At 39.0% G+C, this 24,734-nt stretch overlaps 1 protein-coding gene across 2 annotated transcripts in view; it reads right to left on the bottom strand.

Moving 5' to 3' along the window:
• Positions 1-23,205, bottom strand: part of LOC131439135 (Krueppel-like factor luna) — a 140,268-nt gene extending 117,063 nt beyond the window's left edge. For both annotated transcript variants that reach the window (XM_058609797.1, XM_058609798.1), the window contains exons 1-2: positions 22,466-23,205; positions 22,258-22,398 (exon numbers count right to left, since the gene is read on the bottom strand). In XM_058609797.1, coding sequence (XP_058465780.1) covers positions 22,258-22,398; positions 22,466-23,195 — 871 coding nt within the window. In that variant the 5' untranslated portion in view covers positions 23,196-23,205. The remainder of the gene's footprint in view (positions 1-22,257; positions 22,399-22,465) is intronic.
• Between the last annotated feature and the right edge of the window lie 1,529 nt (positions 23,206-24,734).

The following is a 24,734-nucleotide window of genomic DNA, read 5'->3' as shown; positions in this document are numbered from 1 at the left end:
AGACAGAAGACAGAAGACAGAAGACAGAAGACAGAAGACAGAAGACAGAAGACAGAAGACAGAAGACAGAAGACAGAAGACAGAAGACAGAAGACAGAAGACAGAAGACAGAAGACAGAAGACAGAAGACAGAAGACAGAAGACAGAAGACAGAAGACAGAAGACAGAAGACAGAAGACAGAAGACAGAAGACAGAAGACAGAAGACAGAAGACAGAAGACAGAAGACAGAACTAAAATAACTCTATCCATTTTTACACTCCCTGGCGAAGGACCTGCAAGCTTGAAGCCAGAGTAAATAAACAATATAATAATTAAAGTTGAAAGTTTTTTGAAGGACTGGAATCAAACATTTTTGAATTATTTTGCAACATTATCATTTATAGCTTGTTAAAATTGCGCTTTTTAACGAAAATCTTCACTTTGCGAAATTCATGTCTAAATACCTCGAAAGCAGTTTTATCTAGGAAAAAGATTATTATTTAATTGGCTGTTTTATGTACGAAAAACTTGAGGTATTTAAAACTTTTTTATTTTAGTAATTTAGTAATTAGTACTTCTCAGCGTTTCTAAACCGACGATAAATTTACGTCCTATGTTGATTTCTCTAACTTGTTTTGAACAAAACTACTGCAAAAAGTTTAAAAAAGTGATTTTTTCAATGTCTTCGGTTAATTTTTAAAATTTAGTTTGAGTCAAGTTAGTCTCTCAGTCCGCAACAGATTATCGATTTGTTATACTGAAGACGTATACATCCAAATCGAAGGTTTTTAAGCCTGATTTTACTGATAATTTGATTTCTAGAATAGCTGAGAATTTCATGCTGAAATTACTCCTCGTTTGCTTTCCTAATAACTTTTCACTCGCTCGATCGTTTGCCGTGGAAGTTTTTTTTTAATCAAAAGAAAAATATTGTAAGTTTTTATTAATTTTACGTTTATTAAGTAAAAATTATCTTTACGGTTCGTATTAAACTCGTCAGTGCATAACAGTTTATGTTGAACTGTTACACAACCTTCAGTTCAATATTAACCGCTAGGCAAACGTAAAGTTATTGGCATATTGTCGCAAAACTGAAATGTAGAGGTGCTGCTTGTTTAGAGATGATACTTTCAGCAAGAGCTGTCAAATCGGTAGGAAAATTTTTAATTTCTCCACCTTTTCAACGATTTCTTATGAAAACGGGAAAATTCATTCGAAAAATCATAGTAGAAGTTGAAGAAAAAGTTGTTACTCTGAGGTGGTAATGTTGATCTTAATTCATTGTGCGAAATGTACCGTTTATTCAGAATAGAGCATTGAACTTGGTTTGATACCATTTTTCAAATGTCTGGAAATAACAAATAAAGTAACCAAAATAAATAGTACTCGGTCACTATACATTCTAGTACTCGAGAAATCAACATTGTACTGGTTTCTGTTTAAAAAACGTGTTTAATCCACCTAGCAGTGAGATGATACCTATTTTTATCAATCCGCATGTGTTTTTTGCATGAATATTCTTCGGTGTTTAAGTTTTCATGACATTATTTTAATGACCGTCGTTTTAAGCGACAATTTGAGATTTTAATCACTCATTACTCTGTAATGTCGAAACTGCAAATCGGATCGAATTTAAATCTAGAAGTGTGATAATCGATTAAAGATGCCATGATATGTAAGTTCCACTTTAGAGTTTACGGTAATTTAAGGTACTTCCAGAGCCGGTATTCAGGAACCAGCATAACCCAAACCGATTCGTATGGCCATATGACGAATAAATTACAACAGTTTTGAGTTCAACTTTGAAGCTTTTCGGGATTGTCATCTTCTATATCGGTTTGAATTTTAAAAATTCATCATCATGTAATTCGAGAACCGGAAGTCATAATTGGATAAAATAATTAATTTTTGTATATAAGTTTGTTTTAATTAAAATTTTTGTTTCTGAAATTTGATTAGGCTTTTTTTGAGAAAACGATTGAGCTTTGAGAAACGATTTTATACTGGAACCGGAATTCTAAAAGCGGTATGGCCGAAGTCAGATAAATTCACCTGAGTAGCTGTACACTTTACATTTGTTTCAAAACATTTGAAAATCAGTTAAGACATCTTTGAGAGATCATAGCACGAATTAAATTTTTAGGTGCCTTCTGATCGACAACTGAATACCACTAAAACTGAAAAAAGTTAATTTTTTTATCGACTATCCAAATCTGCTAACCCGATAAACCTGATTAAATTATGTGGAATAGACATTTTTATACAATCCCCGAAACCGGAAGTTGGATCTGACTGAAAAGTAAGATGTTTTATAGAACTTTGAAACTTTTCATTTGAATCTTAGATGATTCTTAGATTTCATTTGCATCTTAGATCGGTTCAGCCATCTTCAAGAAAAATGAGTTACACAATTTTGATTTCGTTTCACATATCATCCTGTAGTTCCGAAACCAGAGGTCGGAACCAAACATAATGCAGGAACTTTGTTTGGGAGCATACGACTTTTCGTATGAATCTGAATTTGTAGAAAAGAAATTTTCCGAGAAAATTAATTGAAGTTATTTGTCACACACGCATTTGCTGATCTCGACGAACTGATTCGAATGGTATATGGATGTTATGTTGTTCCAGCATTTATTGCTGTAAGTAGTTTAAAACAAAATAATTAAAAAAAATTCTGCCATCATCTGGTTTATATACGTCATATTCGAACGATTATGTTGCCAAAAACGAGCCGTGCCAAAATCGGTCCGAGGCTAAATGTCATGAAAAAGAATGCTGTACACAATCCTTTTGGTTCTTAGAAACAATTGTATGTAACAGTATAAAAAATCGTGTTTTATGTTGTTCCCAAACATTTCTTTGCCAGACAGCGCTCAAAACTTCTACTGCTGGAATAGGGGGAAAAGTCGCTTACAGAAAAATTTCGATATCTCCGTTAAAAATGGACGGATTTTAACAATCTATGGCTTGTTGGATAGGTATTACCGTGCGGAATCTAAGTCTGAAAACATATTCTGTTTTCAAGGTCAATTGTGACAGATACTGTCAAAAAACTGAAAATTTTGACATAAAACTTTGTATAACTCAAAAAGTAAACATCCGATCTCAAAACCATTCAATAGCGTTTTGGGTGACGGGGAGACCTTTCATTTGCGACTAGTTTGATGAAAATCGGTCCAGCCATCTCTGAGATCTCGACCTCTTAGTTGACAACACACATACGGACACACACACATACACACACACACACACACACAGACATTTGCTCAGTTCGTCGAGCTGAATCGATTGGTATATGTCATTCGGCCCTCCGGGCCTCGGAAAAATTTTCGAAAGTTTGAGCGAATTCTATACCTATTTTTTATATATATAAAAATAGGTAAAAATGTTGATCCGAAAAAACCTAACCTTACCCAATTTCACAAATTTCTGAAGATTTTCCATGTTTAATCGTAGTTTACACTAAAAAAAGTAGTAGTAATCACTTTGAAATCGATTTTCTTCTACTCCGAGTGTACTTTTTTTTGCTAATATCTATTTGTACTATTAAATAAACGATAAAAATGTTGCAAATCACTACTGTCGATATGAAAATTTTCGAAAGAATCCTCTTTTTCTTGGTTCCATTTTTCATTGGCAGGTGTCACTACCGGTAATTCGGCTTCGTGGCAATGTGCCAATTGCTATTTGCATTGCACTTATAATCCTTCCTGATGTGCCGAACGGAACCAAGTTTCGGCTAATACTGACCGATTCAGATGGTCATTTAGGATTAATCTTATTTTGTGCTTGGGCACACAATCAGGTGGCATAATAGTTCAACATAAACAGTTATGCACAAACGAGTCTAAGACGAAACGTAAAGATAATGAAATTCTTTATGTGCCTCAGCACAAAATAAGGTTCATGATTCCCACCGTATCTGTCGACGCGATCGGATGTGTATTCGCTTTAATCCAGTCCAGTACAGTCCGCATTAATCCGCTTTCAAGGTCGTTCTTTTGTTTTCGCAGTGTCGATTGTGATCGGACACTCGGGTGTGCGAGTGAGTTGAGTTTTTTTGCACCGAGTTAGATATCGTGATTTGCGCTTTTTCTTCGTGGAGGTTTTTTCACCGTCACACAGCCATAGATAGACAATTGTGATTGTGCTTTTTCCTCACGGAGTTTTAGGCATCTATTGAAGAGGCAATCGACCAAGATCAGGTCTTGGTGGCCGTTTGTTTTTGCAGCCGAACAAGCTAAGTATTGTTTGTATTTTGTTGCTATCCTCTGATTATTTCACTTACACCATACATAATCAAATCTGTGCGGAGATAGCTTCGTGTAATAATAATGGTTCCCCCCCCCTCCGGATGAAAAAATGGAGACAGATCCAAAACCACCCCCACTTGTCCCTAACCCTTCAGCTGACAATAAGATTCCGAGGGTAAAGAAGTATCCCGATGATCCTTTGCTTTCGACCGGTTCCTGTGTGGTCTATTTCCGGACCAAGAACAACAACAAATTTAACCTTATAAAAATATCTCACGAATTGACTTCACGATACTCTACTATTACACGTATTGATAAAGTACGCCCAGGGAAGCTTAGGGTCTTGTTAACCAGCTCAAAGCAGGCTAACGAGATCGTTCAAAGTGATCTTTTTGCGCGGGAGTATTGTGTCTACGTGCCAGCCCGCGAAGTAGAAATAGACGGCGTAGTCACAGATGCGAGCCTGACATGCGAAGATCTTCTTAAGTACGGGGCCGGCGGTTTCAAAGACCCCGTACTTAAGAATGTAAAGATACTGGATTGCAAACGGCTGCATTCAGTGTCGATCGCCGGGGATGGTACAAAATCCTATCCCCAATCAGACTCTTATCGAGTGACCTTCGCCGGCTCGGCATTACCCAACTACGTTCTCCTGGACCGGGTTCGTCTGCCTGTTCGTCTCTATGTGCCGCGGGTCATGAATTGCTCCAATTGCAAACAATTGGGGCATACAGCCTCTCATTGTGGTAATAAGTATCGTTGTGCTAACTGTGGAGGGGCTCACGCGGATGGCTCTTGCGGGAAGAGCATCGAAAAGTGCCTCTACTGTAGAGAGGACCATCATGACCTCGCGGCATGCCCTGCGTACAAACTGCGAGGAGATAAATTGAAACAGTCTCTCCAGTCTCGTTCCAAACGGTCTTTTGCAGAAATGCTCAAGAGTGCTACGCCACCTAAACTCACCGGAAACCTTTACGCTTGCTTGTCAACTGACGAGTGTGATTCTGACGATCCCCAAGAAGGTACATCTTCGGCAGTCCCTCACAGCTATAGGAAGAGGATAAATATTTCCTCTCACAAGCTCCCTAGCAAGGGTTCGAAGGTATCTTCTGAGGGTCCCCCAAAAGTAACAGCAATGGGAAGTGCTGGTAAAATAAAAAAAACAAAGCAAACAGCTCCTGATCTTGAGAAACTCAGATCTAAAAAGGAATTCCCGGCACTTCCTGGGTCATCAAAATCCCCAAGTGTCCCAGAAAACCAACCAGAAAATCGACCGAGTGCTGGATTCATAAAATTCTCGGATATTGTGGACTGGATTTTCACAACTTTCAATATTTCCGACCCCCTGAAACAGCTTATGATGAGTTTTATACCCACAGTCAAAACATTTCTGAAGCAGTCAACTGCAAAATGGCCCCTCATTTCAGCGATTGTATCCTTCGATGGCTGATTTATTGAACGAGGTAATGGATCCGATCACTGTTTTACAGTGGAACTGTAGAAGTATCATACCGAAAATAGACCCCTTCAAAGTATTAATAAACATCTTGGAGTGTGACGCATTTGCCTTATGCGAAACATGGCTAACTTCTGAAATACCAATTACCTTCCATGATTTTAATATAATCCGCTTGGATCGAGAAAACCCCTACGGAGGAGTACTTTTAGGGATCAAAAAGTGCTATCCCTTCTACCGGATAAACCTCCCTTCGATACCAGGTGTTGAAGTTATTGCATGTCAAATCACAATGAAAGGCAAGGACCTTTGCATTGCTTCCGTATACATTCCCCCAAGAGCTTCGATTGGGCACCAACGGCTTTGTGACATCATGGAGCTCCTTCCTACACCTACGTTAGTTTTAGGAGACTTCAACTCTCATGGTACGGGATGGGGCTGTCTTCAGGATGACAACAGATCAACTCTGATCTATGACCTTTGCGATAACTTCAATATGACAATTTTAAATACGGGAGAAATGACACGGATTCCTGCACCACCAGCAAGACCAAGTGCGCTGGATCTTTCCATTTGCTCGACATCGCTACGGTTGGATTGCACGTGGAAGGTAATCCCTGATCCCCACGGTAGCGATCACTTGCCTATCGTCATCTCAATCGCCACCGGATTAAGACCATCGAAGACAATCAATGTTTTGTATGACCTCACACGAAATATTGATTGGAAAAGCTATGCAAACTCTATATCTGAGAAAATAGAATCAACACAAGAACTTCCTCCGGAGGAAGAGTACACGTTTTTGGCTGGCTTGATTCTCGGAACCGCGATTCAAGTTCAGACGAAACGTGTACCGGGCGCAAAAACTAACATCCGTCCTCCCAACCCGTGGTGGGACAAAGAATGCTCAGAGTTAAACGCAAAAAAATCTGCAGCGTATATCATTTTTAGAAAAAACGGAACACCTGATAATTATCGGAATTACGCGGCGTTAGACATGCTAATGAAGAACCTAATTAAAGCAAAGAAACGCGGATACTGGCGCCGTTTCGTTGACGGATTAACAAAAGAAACATCGATGAGCACTCTTTGGAACACAGCCCGACGAATGCGCAATCGAAACACCACGAACGAAAGCGAGGAATATTCTAACCGCTGGATATTCGATTTTGCTAAAAAAGTGTGTCCCGACTCTGTTCCGGACCAGAAGATCTCCCGCGTCGCGACAGCGAATACAAACGAAACACCGTTTTCGATGGTAGAGTTTTCTCTTGCACTCTTGTCGTGTAACAATAAAGCCCCGGGGCTAGACAGAATCAAATTCAACTTGTTGAAAAATCTGCCTGACCCTGCCAAAAGGCGCTTGTTGAATCTATTCAACAAGTTTCTTGAGGGTAATATTGTCCCTCATGACTGGAGACAAGTGAGGGTTATCGCCATTAAAAAACCAGAGAAACCAGCCTCCGACCACAATTCGTATCGGCCGATTGCTATGCTTTCCTGTATCCGGAAATTGTTTGAAAAAATGATTCTCTTCCGCCTAGACAATTGGGTCGAGACCAATGGCTTGCTTTCAGATACACAATTTGGTTTTCGCCGGGGCAAAGGAACGAACGATTGTCTTGCGTTGCTCTCAACCGAAATTCAAATGGCATTTGCCCGTAAAGAACAAATGGCATCAGTCTTCCTAGATATCAAGGGGGCTTTCGACTCTGTTTCAATACATATCCTATCTGAGAAGTTGCATAAGCATGGTCTTTCACCAGTTTTGAATAACTTTTTGTATAATCTATTGTCCGAGAAACATATGCATTTTGCGCAGAATGATTTGTCGACAATACGATTCAGTTACATGGGTCTTCCTCAGGGCTCATGTTTAAGCCCCCTTTTATACAATTTTTACGTAAACGACATCGACAAATGTATAAACACATCTTGCACGCTAAGACAACTTGCCGACGACAGCGTTGTGTCTATTATAGGACCCAAAGCTGCCGATCTCCAAGGACCATTACAAGATACCCTCGACAACTTGTCGACATGGGCTCTTCAAATGGGTATCGAGTTCTCTACGGAGAAAACTGAGCTGGTTGTATTTTCAAGGAAGCGAGAACCAGCACAATTACAGCTTCAACTAAGGGGTGAAACCATAGCTCAGACCTTCACATTTAAATATCTCGGGGTCTGGTTCGACTCCAAAGGCACGTGGGGATGTCAAGTTAGGTATCTGAAACAAAAATGCCAGCAGAGAATTAATTTTCTTCGCACAATAACCGGAACTTGGTGGGGTGCTCACCCAGGAGACTTGATCAGGCTGTACCAAACAACGATATTGTCCGTGATGGAATACGGATGCTTTTGCTTCCGATCCGCGGCGAACACCCATTTCATCAAGCTGGAAAGAATTCAGTATCGTTGCTTGCGTATAGCCTTGGGTTGCATGCAGTCGACTCATACGATGAGTCTCGAAGTGCTGGCGGGCGTTATACCACTTAAAAACCGATTCTGGGATCTCTCATATCGATTGCTGATTCGATGCAATGTCTTGAATCCGACGGTGATTGAAAACTTAGAAAGGCTTGTCGAGCTCAATTCTCAGACCCGTTTTATGTCCTTGTATTTTGATTACATGGCTCAGAATATTAATCCTTCTTCGTTTGTTTCCAACCGTGCTCATTTCTTGGATACTTCTGATTCTACTGTGTTTTTCGACACATCCATGAGAGAAGAGATTCGTGGGATTCCGGATCACGTACGCCCCCAAGTGATCCCTAATATTTTTTATTATAAATTCAGAGCAGTTGACTGTGAAAGGATGTTTTACTCTAATGGGTCAAATCTCAACGGATCCACAGGCTTTGGTATCTTCAATAAAAACATCACCGCTTCGTACAAACTCAGTGATCCGGCTTCAGTCTACGTCGCAGAATTAGCTGCTATTCAGTATACTCTTGAGATCATTGAAAATTTACCCAAAGACCATTACTTCATTGTCACGGATAGTTTAAGTTCAATAGAAGCTCTCCGTTCAATGAAGCCAGGAAAGTATCCCCCATATTTTCTGGGGAAAATACGGGAACACTTGAGAACTTTATCTGGTCGGTCTTATTTAATATCCTTAGTCTGGGTCCCTTCGCATTGTTCCATTCCGGGAAATGAAAAGGCAGACTCATTAGCTAAGGTGGGTGCATTAGAAGATGAAATTTATGAAAGACCAATCTGCTTCAATGAATTTTTTAGCATTTCTCGTCAGAGGACACTCGAAAGTTGGCAAACTTCATGGAGCAATGACGAACTGGGACGATGGCTATACTCCATTGTTCCCAAAATATCGACGAAACCTTGGTTCAGGGGGATGAACGTGAGTCGCGATTTCATTCGTGTGATGTCTCGACTCATGTCAAACCACTACACATTCAACGCACATCTCCGGCGTATTGGGCTCACGGAGAGCGGTCTCTGCACCTGTGGCGAGGGTTATCAGGACAGCGAGCATGTCGTGTGGTCGTGCGTAGAGTATCGCGACGCCAGGTCGAAGCTACTGGAATCCCTTAGGGCCCGAGGTAGACCACCTGAGGTTCCGGTCCGAGATGTGATGGCGAGTCGGGATAGTTCATATATGTTTCTCATATATCAGTACCTTAAACACATTAATATCCAAGTGTAATCTGATATACCTCGCTCAGAAAGTATTATCTCCACCTACAGGTTCGACACTAACATCCGCCCGATTCTCTCGATCCCCGTCCCTGTCCACCATCTTCATTGGAACTAACAAGATCTTTTTTTTTGTCACTAACTATTCGTTCCCCCTTTCTCCGTCTCTTCAACATCTCGATGGCAACTAATTAGATCTTTGTAGTTTTCAGACATTTTGTTTCCATGCCCCCTATTTACCTCGGTTTCCACAATATTTACGTTTTTTTTTCATTCTCTTGCGTAACATCACCATCACCGCCTACGGTTCTACGCTCCAGTCGATGACCAGCATGCGGGCCACCCGCCGGGCCTTCGTAGCCTGGGGGTGTTTCCCGCGGACCCACACGAACCGAAAGGAAACGGCCATAGATAGCGCCATCTGGAAGACCCATGCAACATACAATGGATTCTAGAAAATCAAAGACGACATAATCTAATGATACTATTCTAGTTTTAAGTTAGTCGTTAATTAAGATTAGAAAATACCCTTGGCATCTTAGAGCTTAAGCAGTGTGCCTAAAAATATATTATATTGTTGAATAAAAAAAAAAATAAGGTTCAACCCTAAATGACGTATAAATTGTTTAAATAATAAATAAAGAGTAAACACAAAATAAAATCAACTAACACATATCTACCCTCTTGCAAATTTGCTACCATAATTTTACATGCTTGCAGGCATTATCCCATGTTAGGCTTTGAAAGGTGTCGCCGAGTTGAAAAGAGTACACACGGTGTATGATGTTCATATTTGAAGCTTGGAATTATTTTAAAATAACATACATTTCAGCGGAGATTTAAACTGACTGAATAACTTTTCGAGAAATCAATCCATCTCTATTTATTTAAACGTTGATATTGATTTTATATCAAATGTTGGAATCATGTAATCCAAACCCGACATGAAATTCACGAAAAAAAAAACTAATAGCGACCACCGCGCGACTTGAACCGAGTATCATCGGGATCACAAAGTACGTCCGGTAATCGACTGAGCCGCCGAAGCTCACATCTGTTTGGCTGGTGAATGGTACATAAAAATTCATATAGTCGCACTTGGTAACCGAATGCAAATTACATTCGAAATAAAAAAAATTCATGCTTATCTAACATTATGGAATTTTCCATCATTTGACAAATTAGGTATTTATGAATTGAATCGTATGAGGAATTAGGTGACCTGTAAAATTCATTTTTGTTCGTAAAATTCATTTATTTTGTGTATTTTAGATTTATAACTCGTATATATCTCATCATCCTTCACCCCCATAGTGCCGAATTCGGTATCAAAAAATATATTTAGAAATACATTTCGATCAATGTAATAATTAAAATTCATTCACTTCACTAAGTTTTTGTCCATGTTTTATAAGTAGGGCGCTCATAGTGCACCGATATGTTGGTGTGAGTGGTTATTATCTTATTATCTTTGCTAAGTAGGTCTATTCATCGATGATGGATTTCAATAATTCAGCGAATTGGGAGAAGTTTTGCGTTGAAACACCTGAAAAAGCAATTGTTATTTTCAAAAGAAACCTTTCTCAAATCACGAGAAAAACTTCGTCACAAAGTAGCTAGTCAATATTGTGAAACGACTTACTACGTAGTTAGAAAATTTCCAAATCATGAAACGTTCATGATCGCTGGCTCAATGAACACAACATGTGTTCCTGGCGGTATCATCAACATTCTAATGTTCTGTTCTAATGCTACTGTACAAAAACCTTCCACCGACAAAACAGATCAATTAGAAGTTTGTTTGGGGTTGGTTGAATTTACGGTTTCGCTTCGAGTCCCTCTTCCATGATTGATATAATTTATCATATTATAATATGTCTCTCAACCCTCCTAAATCCCGTCCAGAGGACGTCACACTTCGCATAATTCATGAGGCAAACCAAAGTTTTATCGAGTGGTTAGGTAAAATTTTCATCTGGACAACCGTAATTTAATCCACTCCGTAATGGTGGTGCTTTTGCGTTCAGTGAAAAATCCATTAATGATCCTACTGGAGCTGGAATGGTGGAGCCTTCTGCGAATGGTCCCGGTCCGGTTTACGCCAGAAGAACAGCAGCAAAATATGTAATTTGAAATGAATTCTCTTGTGGGACCGATATCATTGTGCTAGCACACGTTTCACACTGCAGACATGGCTAAATCCATTGTTTTCGACATGAATTTGCGCCATTCAGCATCGACACTGAAGCTAATCTGCACAAAAGATAGACTCATGAGTACCATCCATTCCTTTTCCTGTGTACGCCTCGAACTGTTATTACATGACGGTCAGACCGGCCAATTTTCGCCCCTCTTTCCTTCAGTTGCCAAGCGTCGTCGAATAACAGCAAGCAAGTGTCCCTGTTCTCACTCATAGTCGGATCCAGTCGCGAACAAGTAATAACACTAATGCTGAAACACGTTCCACGTACAATATGCTCCAATTAACACCTCCGGCACCCACGCGATCCACGAGCGTGTCGCATTATTCATAACTAAGATAATTTTAGCTATGTACAGGAAAATAAATATTGAATCTCGCACTCCACGATGCACGTTTCCGGATTGCTCCGCTAAGCTTGTTCACTTTGCACAAATGCATTTCCTTTGTCTTCCAGTTAGTCCTAGATTTACTGTAGATCTAGTGGTGAGCACTGATTTTTCCCATACAGAAAATATGTCGGTCCTGGCAAATGGTCCCATTACGATCGTTAATCTTCCACGTTTCAAGCATCTGCTCTGCATGACGTTGGATTGCGATTAAGTTTATAATTTTTCGATTCCTGTTTCTACTCAGGATGGCATCAGTTTAAGGACGACCAACTAGTAACCACTTCAACGGAGCTTTAAAGTCAATCCCTCAGTCATCGCCTGCAAAATGGATTGTACGGTTCGGTGTATGTTTGTACAATGAACCAGAATTGGTCTTAAACAGTTGATTCCTTGTGTGGATCCTTGCTGGCTTCAGCAGCTGCTGCATCTTCTAGCGAGCATAAGACGGAAGCGCATCACGCTCGGTACACAGTTTTATTATATTTATGGAGTCTCGTGATAATAACTATATCATATTTATGAAATAATGTTTCCGTGTAGGTACCAGTCCGGGTGGTGTTTTGCATTCCCCTCCCGAGAGTGCACTCCGGGGATGGCGCTTGGCTGGAGTTATCGTGTGTACACGAGACACTCGAACAGACGCTCCAGCATCATTTCTGCAGCGACGGTGAAAACGACGACGTCCACCGCCCCCCCTCCTACCCGGCACTTGGAAACGGGGTGCGGCAAATCGCTGCTGCAATAGAATAATAGAAATTGCTGTCATCTGAGAACCCGACCGCCTCGGACCAAGCTTCAAGTCGATTTATGGATGGCAATGTATGGATCACATGATCCGAATACGTAAGAGTGCACTATATAGCCTCCATCATGCTTCATGATCCGTGACTAGTCGCTATTACGAAGCTCTGGTGCTGGGATATGTGCAACGGATCCAACCGACCGTAGACGACGGATGAACGGAATATTGATGATACCCTCCAGGAGGAATATTAGCAATCACGGGAGGATTTGTTTCTCCCAGAATCACCTACACGAAGATGAGACGACGTGTGTTTGGTTGACAAATTTGAAGCGAAACTCGAGACGCAATGTGGGCGGGTTGAAAGATTGTTTACCTTTCTGTATGTGAAGCTAATCACTTCTGACAAATGACTATCAGCGATGTCATCCTATGTTCAGGTACGAGGTATCTGATCAGATCGGTTTCAAAGACATTGTTTGCTGTTATTAAAAGTTAACATAGTTATTATAAATCATTGGAAGAAATTTTAAACAATTGGTTGAATTTAACTCAACATTGGTTTGATGTACGTTTAGAGAACACCGTAATCGTTTCTTGGTGTCCTTAGAAAGTTGTTTGACCTAATCCCACATACGATGCAATTCATGAAGACCTAACTTGTCAAATGATGAAAAAATTCATTTTTATACCTAATTTAATTTTCAAATCACACAAATATTACGTGTTTTGGTATGTAAATTTGCGTGGAATATGACACTCCATTTATGTACATCTTAAAGGATGTAAAATCACAAGTTTTTTTTTCAGAATTACAGATTTATACATCCAAGCAGTATTTGGTAATTTTTCTACTAAAATCGATCAATTAGGTTTGGAGTAATCCTTTCAGCTAGGTAAAGAATAGTGTTCTCGAGGTGGAGCGATGACGTTGGAGTAGAATCTCCTTCTTTGGAGTATTTTTTTAGGTACAAAAACAGGTAGTAGTCACTGAAGGCCATATTCTGTGAACATGGTGGGTGTGACAGCAATTTTATGGCCAATTCGTGCAATTTCCTCATGGTTATCATCAAAGCTAATATTTGTCACTATCAACTAGCAAAATGGTACGATAAAGATTGAATAACTTTTGTCACTGGACAGCTGCCAACCAGGCTCTACAAATCACCATGTTTTGAGTGTCTGAGAGCCGGTGCGTCAAAACTAAAATTCTCTCGACATTTTACTCGTCAGGACGCTCATTGATTGCTGATGCAATTGATACTATCTCAATTTTTCCTGTCACTGCATGATTATAATATGACTAAATAATAATTGAACAACATAAACATTGAAACAAGGATGGCTTTTATCGTATCAAAGAACGCTCACCAGCAACTCTTCACACGATTGAATCAGTGCCATCAAAGAGAGACGGATATCATAGCAATAACAAAAACCCGACATGGCTCATTTAACACAGAATCGACACCAGTGCGAGAGCGAGTTTCTCTCGATGACATTTCTGAGAATCAAAGGTTAGCACGCTGCTGTGGGGATCCTCTCTGAAGCAACAAACGGTCGCTTATTCTCGTTTCGCGATCCGATTGTATACAGGCAGTTGATGATTGCGATAGAATCATTTTACTATTGCCTCTTATTCTAACTATGTACATATAACCTTTGTACAAATTGTGTCTATGAAAATGTCTGTGAATGCTCCACACAAGGATTTTGAAATATTGTAACCTAGTATGAGAATCATCAAGTTGAATCATCGATTCGATTTTCTGCGATAATTGTCAACCTGCGATTCTCTCTTGGGAAATTCCACACAACAATGATCATTATCAGACTGTAAATTTTTTTTAAGGGCGTGAAATACTCAGAGTATGAAGTGGAGCGAAGAAATGTAGCAAAATTCTCTCACGGTTCATGCATTGAGAGGCTCGAGTTCTTGTAGCATCTTCTACCGGATTGAAAATGTTGTATACAATATAGATAGCAGTATAGCGGCTTCTGTCAAATTTTCGGCAATCACCAACACTGCATTGAAATATATTCATTTACTCCAATAAACTTCAAGTCCGATGACTTTTTGCAAAAAATAGTGAACTTCATCGATTTATGTTTATATTAGTACACCCAAACCTCGACACCCAAATGCGACTTAGAACATCCTTTTCTTGCAAATATTAATAGTTTTTGCTCCATAGTTATCCATTATATTATAAAGGGTGATTTTTTAAGAGCTTGAGAACTTTTTTAAACAATAAATCGCATAAAATTTGCAAAATCTCATCGGTTCTTTATTTTAAACGTTAGATTGGTACATGACATTTACTTTTTGAAGATAATTTCATTTAAATGTTGACCGCGGCTGCGTCTTAGGTGGTCCATTCGGAAAGTCCAATTTTGGGCAACTTTTTCGAGCATTTCGGCCGGAATAGCCCGAATTTCTTCGGAAATGTTGTCTTCCAAAGCTGGAATAGTTACTGGCTTATTTCTGTAGACTTTAGACTTGACGTAGCCCCACAAAAAATAGTCTAAAGGCGTCAAATCGCATGATCTTGGTGGCCAACTTACCGGTCCATTTCTTGAGATGAATTGTTCTCCGAAGTTTTCCCTCAAAATGGCCATAGAATCGCGAGCTGTGTGGCATGTAGCGCCATCTTGTTGAAACCACATGTCTACCAAGTTCAGTTCTTCCATTTTTGGCAACAAAAAGTTTGTTAGCATCGAACGATAGCGATCGCCATTCACTGTAACGTTGCGTCCAACAGCATCTTTGAAAAAATACGGTCCAATGATTCCACCAGCGTACAAACCACACCAAACAGTGCATTTTTCGGGATGCATGGGCAGTTCTTGAACGGCTTCTGGTTGCTCTTCACTCCAAATGCGGCAATTTTGCTTATTTACGTAGCCATTCAACCAGAAATGAGCCTCATCGCTGAACAAAATTTGTCGATAAAAAAGCGGATTTTCCGAATGGACCACCTAAGACGCAGCCGCGGTCAACATTTAAATGAAATTATCTTCAAAAAGTAAATGTCATGTACCAATCTAACGTTTAAAATAAAGAACCGATGAGATTTTGCAAATTTTATGCGTTTTATTGTTTAAAAAAGTTCTCAAGCTCTTAAAAAATCACCCTTTACATATCCAATAATATACATAAATAAGGAAAACTTTTTTACGTTGAAAATTCCAAATAACGTAAACTTTGTTTACGTCATAATTCGATTTACGAAGTCCCAATTATTACGTAAATGGAGGTTTGGATGTACTCTCTTGCTTTTTTTACTTTAACAGGAAATAGGAAATTGAAAGAGAAAACAAAAACTGACTGAGTATAGTTTACGTTACCATTTTTAAGTTACCTCTTTTTATGTAACTCTTTTTACGAACAGAATCCCAAATAACGTAAACTCTTTTGACGAACCTACTTCGTAAAAAGAGGTTTTTGCATACAAGGAAAACCATTTCCGGCTCATTTACATTCCATGGAAATTACTACATAAAGGGTATTTTCGGAACGGGTTTGATGAATACATGTTGAAAATCGATGTTTAAGGTGGTTCTGGATTCCAAGATGGCGACTTCCGGCTTATTGATATTCCTTGAAAACTTTTACAATATGGGTATTTTTGGAACGGGTTTGATGAGTAGATGTCGGAAACGATGTTTGAGGTTGTTCTAAATTCTTCTTCAGTTCTTTATATGTAGAATTTCGCTTAATTTAGGGCACTTGTTCAGCAGTTTCAACAATCTTTATAATCTGATTTGACTGTTATTTTAGTTTTTTTTTATTAATTCCGGCTATAACTTGGATCTGCCGCAGATATTATACTACTGCTTCAAAAATATAAATGCCTACTCATGAAAACCGTTCAGAAAATATGCATATTGTGAAGGTATTTGAGAAGTACGAGTAATATCGACTCATATTGTAAGAGTTTTCAGGGAATACCAAAAACGGAAGTCAAAATCTTTTAATTCAAAATCACATCAAGCATCGTTTTCCAACATGTACTCATCAAACCCGTTCCGAAAATACGAATATGGGTATTTTCGGAACGGGTTTGATGAGTATATGTTGGAAAACGATGCTTGATGTGGTTCTGAATTAAAAGATTTCGACTTCCGTTTTTGGTATTTGATGGTTTGTAACGAATATCGATGAACCGGAAGTCACCATCTTGGAAATTGATGCGATCTAGAACATCCTTTTCCTGTAAATACTAATAGTTTTTGCTCCATAGTTATCCATTACACTAACGTCTCTTTTTACACGGGGGTTACGTACCGTGTTCAAAATTCCGTGTAAAATAAAACCGTGTTAATTGTGGAAACCGTGCAAAAAAAACCGCGTGGAAAATTTGACGTAATAATTCCAAAAACCGTAGATTTGGTTATTTGTTTGTTTAGTTTTTGATAAAATGTAACTGTTTTTTTTCTCAATAAAAACGGAAATCTAAAAACCAGCCTGAGATTACGAGAAGGTCTAGTCATACTTGATAAAACACATTGGATGACAAATTAAAATTAGAACACTCAGGAAACACGTTGTACGATAAGCTAATTAATCTAAGTGGCTCATACCTTCTGCTTAATGAATTCGGTTTTCAGAAGAACGATAATACGTACAATCTAGAACGTTCGACTAAAGAAGTGCTAATACCACCCATAAACACTTTTACTGCAAATAAAGCTTGAGAATAAGTTCTTTTCAATTCCGAAGTTGCGATGTGTAGTAAACACTAACGATGTTAATAGCCATTTTCAACTAAACTGAATGGGAAGACATGGGTATGTGATGAAGATCTATGCACGCAGCTACAAAATTAAAAGAGGAGAATTCATAGAGATGAATATGCATCAAATTAGAAAAGGTATTACTATGTGTCTTGCTGAAGCAACTCATTTTATTGGGGTAAATCATAATACTACTATAGTTATATCATTCAAATGGGTATAAAATACTGTACTGCTCGATATGATGAAGAGTTGAAGAGATTAGTAAACCCGACTATTCAACGCTACAAAATTCTCGATGATATCAATGACGATGCTGACATCATACACCACAACTGAGCGAAAGAGACGTTGTCGTGTAATTTACGACAGGGATTGAAGATTTGAAGACTGATTAATCATTTTATGAACGACAGTCGATGATCTCGTGAATTGTGAAGTAAATGATTTTAGTTAACTTTCAAACTATAAATTAGCTCTTATAATCGTTTTCTTACAGACAACATATTCCCTTTTTTTAATTTTTCTCAAAAAACAAATGACAGTGCTTTTCAAACTCTCATCAGAAACCGTGTTAATTGCGAAAACCGCGTAAATAAAAACCGTGTTAATTCCGGAATCCGTGTAAAAAAGCCGTGTATAAAAAACCGTGCGAAAAAATACCGTGCAAAAAGAAACATTATACATATCCAATAATATACATAAATAAGGAAACATAATTCGATTAACGAAGTCCCGATTATTACGTAAATGGAGGTTTGGATGTACTCTCTTTCTTTTTTTTACTTTAACAGGAAATAGGAAAATGAAAAAGAAAACAAAAACTAATTGAGTATACTTCTACTTGGTCATAGAACTATCGAGTATCTCATTTGACAGTCACTTTCACAGTACAGTTTACAGTTGACGATTATTTTAGTCAGTCTTTCAGGGTCATTCGACGTGACTGACAAATGGCAACTTTGGCTATCATTGTCGTTTTTGGTCCACCACAATTTTGATCCATGGTCAAGCAAAATAGTGTACACACAAACTTTTATTTTGTAGCTGTCAGCTATCTCACGCAATTGCGAGTTACAGTCTTCAGAATTAATTTGGTGGCCTTTTTTCACGGTTTCCGGTGTAATTACCTCATTTGGCCGGTAGGAGCGTTTAGCATCTTCAGTGTCAATATGAGCACGTTTAAACTAAACATACCACCAACAAATCGTTATTTCTAATGGAGCAGAGTCCCCGTAGCACTGTTCAAACTTTAAAGTTTTTAAGAAATGAAGCTGACGTATCCATTATTCGAGGTATAGCCGCACTGTACACCGCATATAAATTATTTGAAACTAGGGTTCCATGAAGCCCAACCAACAGCAACAACTGCATTTCAAAAACGCAACACGGATTCATGCCAAAACGATCAACTGCAACAAACTTACTGTGCTACACTTATTTTATAGTTCGATCTCTACAAGTACGCCTACAGGTTGACGCAATCTACACTGATATCTCTGCAGCCTTTGACAAAATATACCACCAGTAGCAAAACTCAATAGACTTGTTTTCAGTGGATCGTTGCTAAATTGCCTCCAGTCATATCAAATTGGTCGCGAAATGTCATTACAGTGCCTTTCACTATCAACCCTGGAGTCCCTCAAGGCAGTCACCTAGGATCATTCTTATTTTTACTCTACCTCAATGATCTCAACTTCATATGGAAATGCCACAAACTATCGATTGTCCCGAACTTCTGCAATTAATCTGGACATTTATCGACATAATCTACGCTCTCATCGCTTCCTGAGTTTACCTATTGCAAGAACAAATTGTGGTTACAATGATCCCTTTTTTCAGTATGAGCAGAACATTCAATAGCTGCTCCAATGTTTTCGACTTTCATCTATCCCGAAATATGAATAAAAGATTGTCTAACAGTCACTTGTCAGATTAGTTTTAGGATCAGTATTTCGCTAAAGAAGTTGAACAAATTAAATCATATTCTAAACCTTTCTGGAAACTTTCTAAGGTTCTTAAGAAACCTCAGAAACCCATTCCTGCTTTCAAGGAAGGAAATCAAATACTTCTTACAAATGGCGAAAAAGCTCAAAAACTTACTCAGCAGTTCGAGAGTGTCCACAATTTTAATTTGAAAGTTGTGAGTCCTATTGAAAATGAAGTCTCATTGAATTATGATCATGTTTCAACTCAAGTGTTATTACAAGATAAACTTAACTGAGGCGAATTTTGATGAAATTAAGTCAATTATTAGGAAACTTAGAAACATGAAGGCTCCTGGTAATGATGGAATCTTTACTATTTTCATTAAAAATCTCCCCGATGTTACCTTGAGACTCTTGGTTAAAATTTTCAACAAGTGTTTTTCTTTAGCTTACTTCCCAAAAAGATGGAAAAACTTTCCATCCTCAAACCTGATAAAAACCCAGCAGAAACATCAAGTTATCGACCAATTAGCTTACTTTCTTCTATTAGTAAACTTTTTGAAAAAATTATCTTGTTGAGAATGTTGTCTCATATAAATGAGAATTTAATTTTTTTACCAGAGCAGTTTGGATTTCGTCATGAACATTCAACTACTCATCAACTTGTCAGAGTAACGAACATGATAAAAGCAAATAAATCTTCTGGGTTATCCACTGGAGTTGCTCTTCTAGACATAGAAAAAGCATTCGACAGTGTTTGGCACAAAGGTTTCGAGCGTAGCTCCAATCTTGTATAATATTTTCACTTCTGATCTTCCAAATCTACCCGTTGGTTGTCAGAAATCGCTAATTCTGTGACGACACAAGTCTGTTAGCCACAGGTAGAAATCTAAGAATGATCTGCAGTCGCCTACAAAGAAGTTAAAATATTTTCAGTGATTATCTGTCAAAATGGAAAATTAAACCAAATGCAGCAAAAACGTAATTATTTATCTTTCCTCATAAGCCAAGAGCTTCTTTTCTTAAACCAAACAATAATCACATTATCAAATTGAATGGCTTGGAATTGACATGGTCTGATCAAGCTATATACTTAGGTTTAACGTAAAGTGTAATAAATATATTAAACTCTTATAAACCGAAATTCTAAGCTCTGTTTAAAAAACAAATTGTTAATTTATAAACAAATTTTCAGACCATCCATGCTTTATCCAGTACCAATTTGGTCAAGTTGTTGTTCCACCAGGAAGAAAACGCTTCAAAGGATTCAGAATAAAATTCTGAAAATGATTTTGAAGCGTCCTCCCTGGTTTAGTACAAATGAGTTACACAGACTCACAAATATAGAACCATTAGATGTAATGTCACATAATATTATAAGCAATCTTTAATTGAATCGATTCGTTCCCTGTATTAGTTAGTAAGTTAGTCTATAAGTTCCTTTCCCCCATTACACAATACTTTTTTACAATTTTCCCTACACAAAAATCACAGAATTGCGGAAGCAAATGATGTCTTCATGGTAACAACCAAATCATGTATATAATAGGCCTGAAAAGTCACCACTTGTGGCTAAACACCCAATTTGAAACTTAATAATTTAATTTTAACTCAGATTCCAATTGTTATTTAAAACAAAAAAAAAACTATGTTCCTAAAATTAAATTCAAAAAGACTGTGCTAAATTTTTCAGTGACCTACGATAACTTTTACAGTACCCTAATTAGTTTCAAATTGATACAGTTTAAACGTCTTGTTTTTCGTTCAAAATGTAGAATTGTAGTAGCAAAGATTCAACATTGCATGGCATCGCTTTGGCCATCCATCAACTCGGAACCATAGATCATGATGTGTGGCAAATAAACCCTTAAACGTCGAAGACATTTAAAAATACATGAGTGAGTAGGACAGGAAATCGAGAGAGCAATCGAGTGTAACGAAAGCATCGTACCGCGACAGATTTTCCACCACCGAACCGATCCGAGCCAAGAGCGCGAATCCTTGTTCCATTACTCAAAAAGTGCTTATGTTGCAGTAAATTGTACATGCTTGAAGGCATTGGGGAAGGCAAAGCTTCCCGGGAGCATCCCACATCGCCGTTTCGGGAAGCATCGGAAAACTTTCCAGCGACGGCGAACGGTTGACAAAACGCCCAAGGAGTGGAAACTCTGCTAGCAGTAAATATTGTTGAATTTTTCAATGAAAGTATACAAACAGTTCCTGCAAAAGGGTAAACTTTCGATGTAACGTCGTAGGTAGCCCCGGTCTCGGTCTCGGTCTCGGTCCTATCCACGGGGTATCCACGCGTCACCTTCGTCGTACTGCCGGAGACGTAACACACTTCATATCGGGTTTTCCAGCCGTCATGTGACATGCATCAGAGAAGAGTTCCTTTCCCATTTGGCCATAGTCGTCGATTGTCGATGCCATCGTTGGCAATTGAATTTTGAGCGATGCTTTCGGCATCGGCTCTTTTCTTGTTTGCTGAATGCAAGATGCTCGATACTCGAGCAGTGGGTGTGTTCACAATGTGAGTACATTTTTTTTTGCATAATAGCATTTCAATTCAATCATGATGAAGATTGAATTCCATTCTCAAGGAACATGTCAGACAAAATACGTCCGTACCTACGATGGCACCAGAGAATGCGGTAAAGTTTGTTGCCATTAGGAGTCCCCCCTATCCACTGCTTATTGTTCCCAAATGACGGAAGGTCACGTGACATATTTTGCTAACTACAGAAAAAAAATGTGCCTAATTCTCAGTATTTTGACCTGCATTAATTAGAAATAATTTTGTAACTTTCGGTAAACTAAATTTGGAATTACGGACAATCAACAAAATGAAATTCTTTCTTGTGACTTTTTCTATGCAGAATGAATACGTGATTAAATCAAACGTACTAACCTGTATGCGTTCGCTGGTGTGCCTTCAGATGCGAGCTCTTGGTGTACACTTTTTTGCAGCCAAGAAATTGACACTTGTGTATCCGTCGTTTCGAATCCGGACTGTGATCGTGCTGTCGCTGGTGATGTTTCGAGCTTGTCACTGTGGGATAGGAAAGAATAATGCAGACTATAGGAAAAACCAAATAGCCAAATTGCCGGTAACCTACCTGATGAAAATGGCGCACTGGATGACGTCGCGGAACTCCGCTGTGCAATGGCAGCTTGGAGCTGGGGACTGACCTGTATCACCCGTGTTAACCCGACGCCACCTTTACTGCTGGACGTCGTCAGCCGGACGATCGCATTCCGGGGTATGTGCGTCCCTGTCGATACCCTCAGGATGCCCTGATGATCTAGCAGTGCAATCTCCGGTTCGGTTTTCACGGTTGCCGCCAGTGTCGTAATGCCCTTGCTGCCTATACTGAGGTGTGATTCCGGCGACGAGGGAGGTGTTAACGTTGGTAACAGGTCGGAGGTCGTCGCTCGTGCCACTAACCGTAGCTCGATCGCATTCTGCGGGTGGTGGTGATGATGATGGTGCACGGAGATTTTGCCAAACTTTTCACTCTGCTCGTCATAGCTGTCGGAATTGTTACCATCGTCGTCGTCTGGATCGAGGCGCTCTTTTTTCATCACCACTGCACAGCTCAGCGATGAACTGCTGTCCCACGATCCGGAACAGGGCGATGACGACGAGGAGGAGGAGGACGACGAGCTCGAGTGTAAGTCGGAGTTTCTATCATTTAAGTTTAGTTCTTCTATACAGTAAGAATCTACTTCTACTTTCCAGCCCGCTATCGGCCCGGGCGCAGCAAACAGGTCCCATGGTGTGTCTAAATCGGCTGGTAGCTTTTTGAAAGTCTGCAGTTTTGGCTCATCCTTCAGGTATCGTTCCATTTCGTAGCAAGTCTGTGAAAAAGAGAGAGACAGAGAAAAAAGACGGTTTCAAATTTATGCAACATTTAAACGGAACGACTATGAGAGCTCACAATATTCGTTTCTCAGCTGTAAAATTAGACAATCGGTTGGAATACACATCGAATCGAAGACATCTAACGGAATTTAAATATTTAAGTTCGCCATTGCCATTCAATGATAGACAAAATCACCAGCGCTCCATGTTTAAATCTTAGAATAAATCTTTACTCACTCTTCTCCTTTAAAAAAATTCCGCCACTTTGGGTGGCATCGAAATTTCCAAAAAACCCAAACTTCTGTAGTTGTAAGTTAGGGATAGTCAGAAAAAAAAATCCGAAAAACTTTCTCGTTATGTGCATTGCCATACTCGTGCATATCACAAGTTTTCTTCTTTTCCAAGTTTGGTTCAACATGGTGCAGCAAACTTTTCAGTCTCCCATCAACCCGTTTCGTTTTTTGCTTTGCGCTCCATGTAATGGATATATTTATTCACCTTCCAGTTCCTCTGGGGGTCGCCAAAGTTTTCCGACGTGTGAAATCTTTTCAACCCGAGAAAGTTTCAAGTTTTTTGAAGTATTCCTGCGTTTTTTTTTATTTTTCACTCCGATGCCGACATTACACGTCATCACTTGTGAGGAGTTTTCAAGCACACCGAAAAGTTAGTTAGATACCTAGACGACAGGCCTAGAAATTCGGCGTTGTGAATATGAAAATCCTAACAAAAAAACGGAAACCTTTAACTGAGACAAAATTTAATAATGCTGGTTTTAATTGCTTTCAGTCTGTTGCCTATGGTATCTTTAAATGCGGAATATGAAACCATTCATTAATAGTGGTCGTCAAGTGGTGAGATAACAAAGTCCTCACAAGTTCCTATCTCATGCCTCCCCGAGCGTCTATGGTGACATTTGGTCAATATAACGGCGTCGACTGGGTGCTATCGCCTTCTGCGTTAGTAGCAGAATGAGAGGGTGCGAAATCGCTTGTAGGTTGAAGCTTATCCTAGAGTAAAATATTTATCATAGTATATTGCAACATGTAGTTCTGTTCTTGTGTTTCTCCTTGAAGGTCTGAAATAAGTAAGACGCACCCTTCTAACAAACAAACCATCAGGCGGGTTTAAGCTGGTATAGCGAAATTCGTTATTATATGGCCGGATGTTCTTGCTGGAAGCCCATTAAAACTCATTTTGGCCTTCTTAACAGCAGTTATATGAAAGTTATCTGATAATCAAATTCGGATCTACTGTAAGTCCACCCGCATACACTGGTAATGCCTGTCCCCATGTTATTTTGCGCAATAATCGATTTTCGAGTAATAAAATTTATTACCATACTTTTGTTTCTGTAATACCACAGCAAGAAAAACTTTTTTAATCCACCTAATGATGTGATGATGCCTTTCTCATATTACTTATATTTTCAAAAACATCACTAGAAACAGAATCTTCTAGTGATGTTTTTTTTTTCAAACTTCTAAAACTTTCTTTGTCTATAAACTACCATAAACTTTTCAATT

Source organism: Malaya genurostris, chromosome 3, assembly GCF_030247185.1.
Source record: "Malaya genurostris strain Urasoe2022 chromosome 3, Malgen_1.1, whole genome shotgun sequence".
Taxonomy (NCBI): domain Eukaryota; kingdom Metazoa; phylum Arthropoda; class Insecta; order Diptera; family Culicidae; genus Malaya; species Malaya genurostris.
Note: the sequence above shows the minus strand (reverse complement) of the source record. Positions and strands in the feature narration are given on the sequence as shown.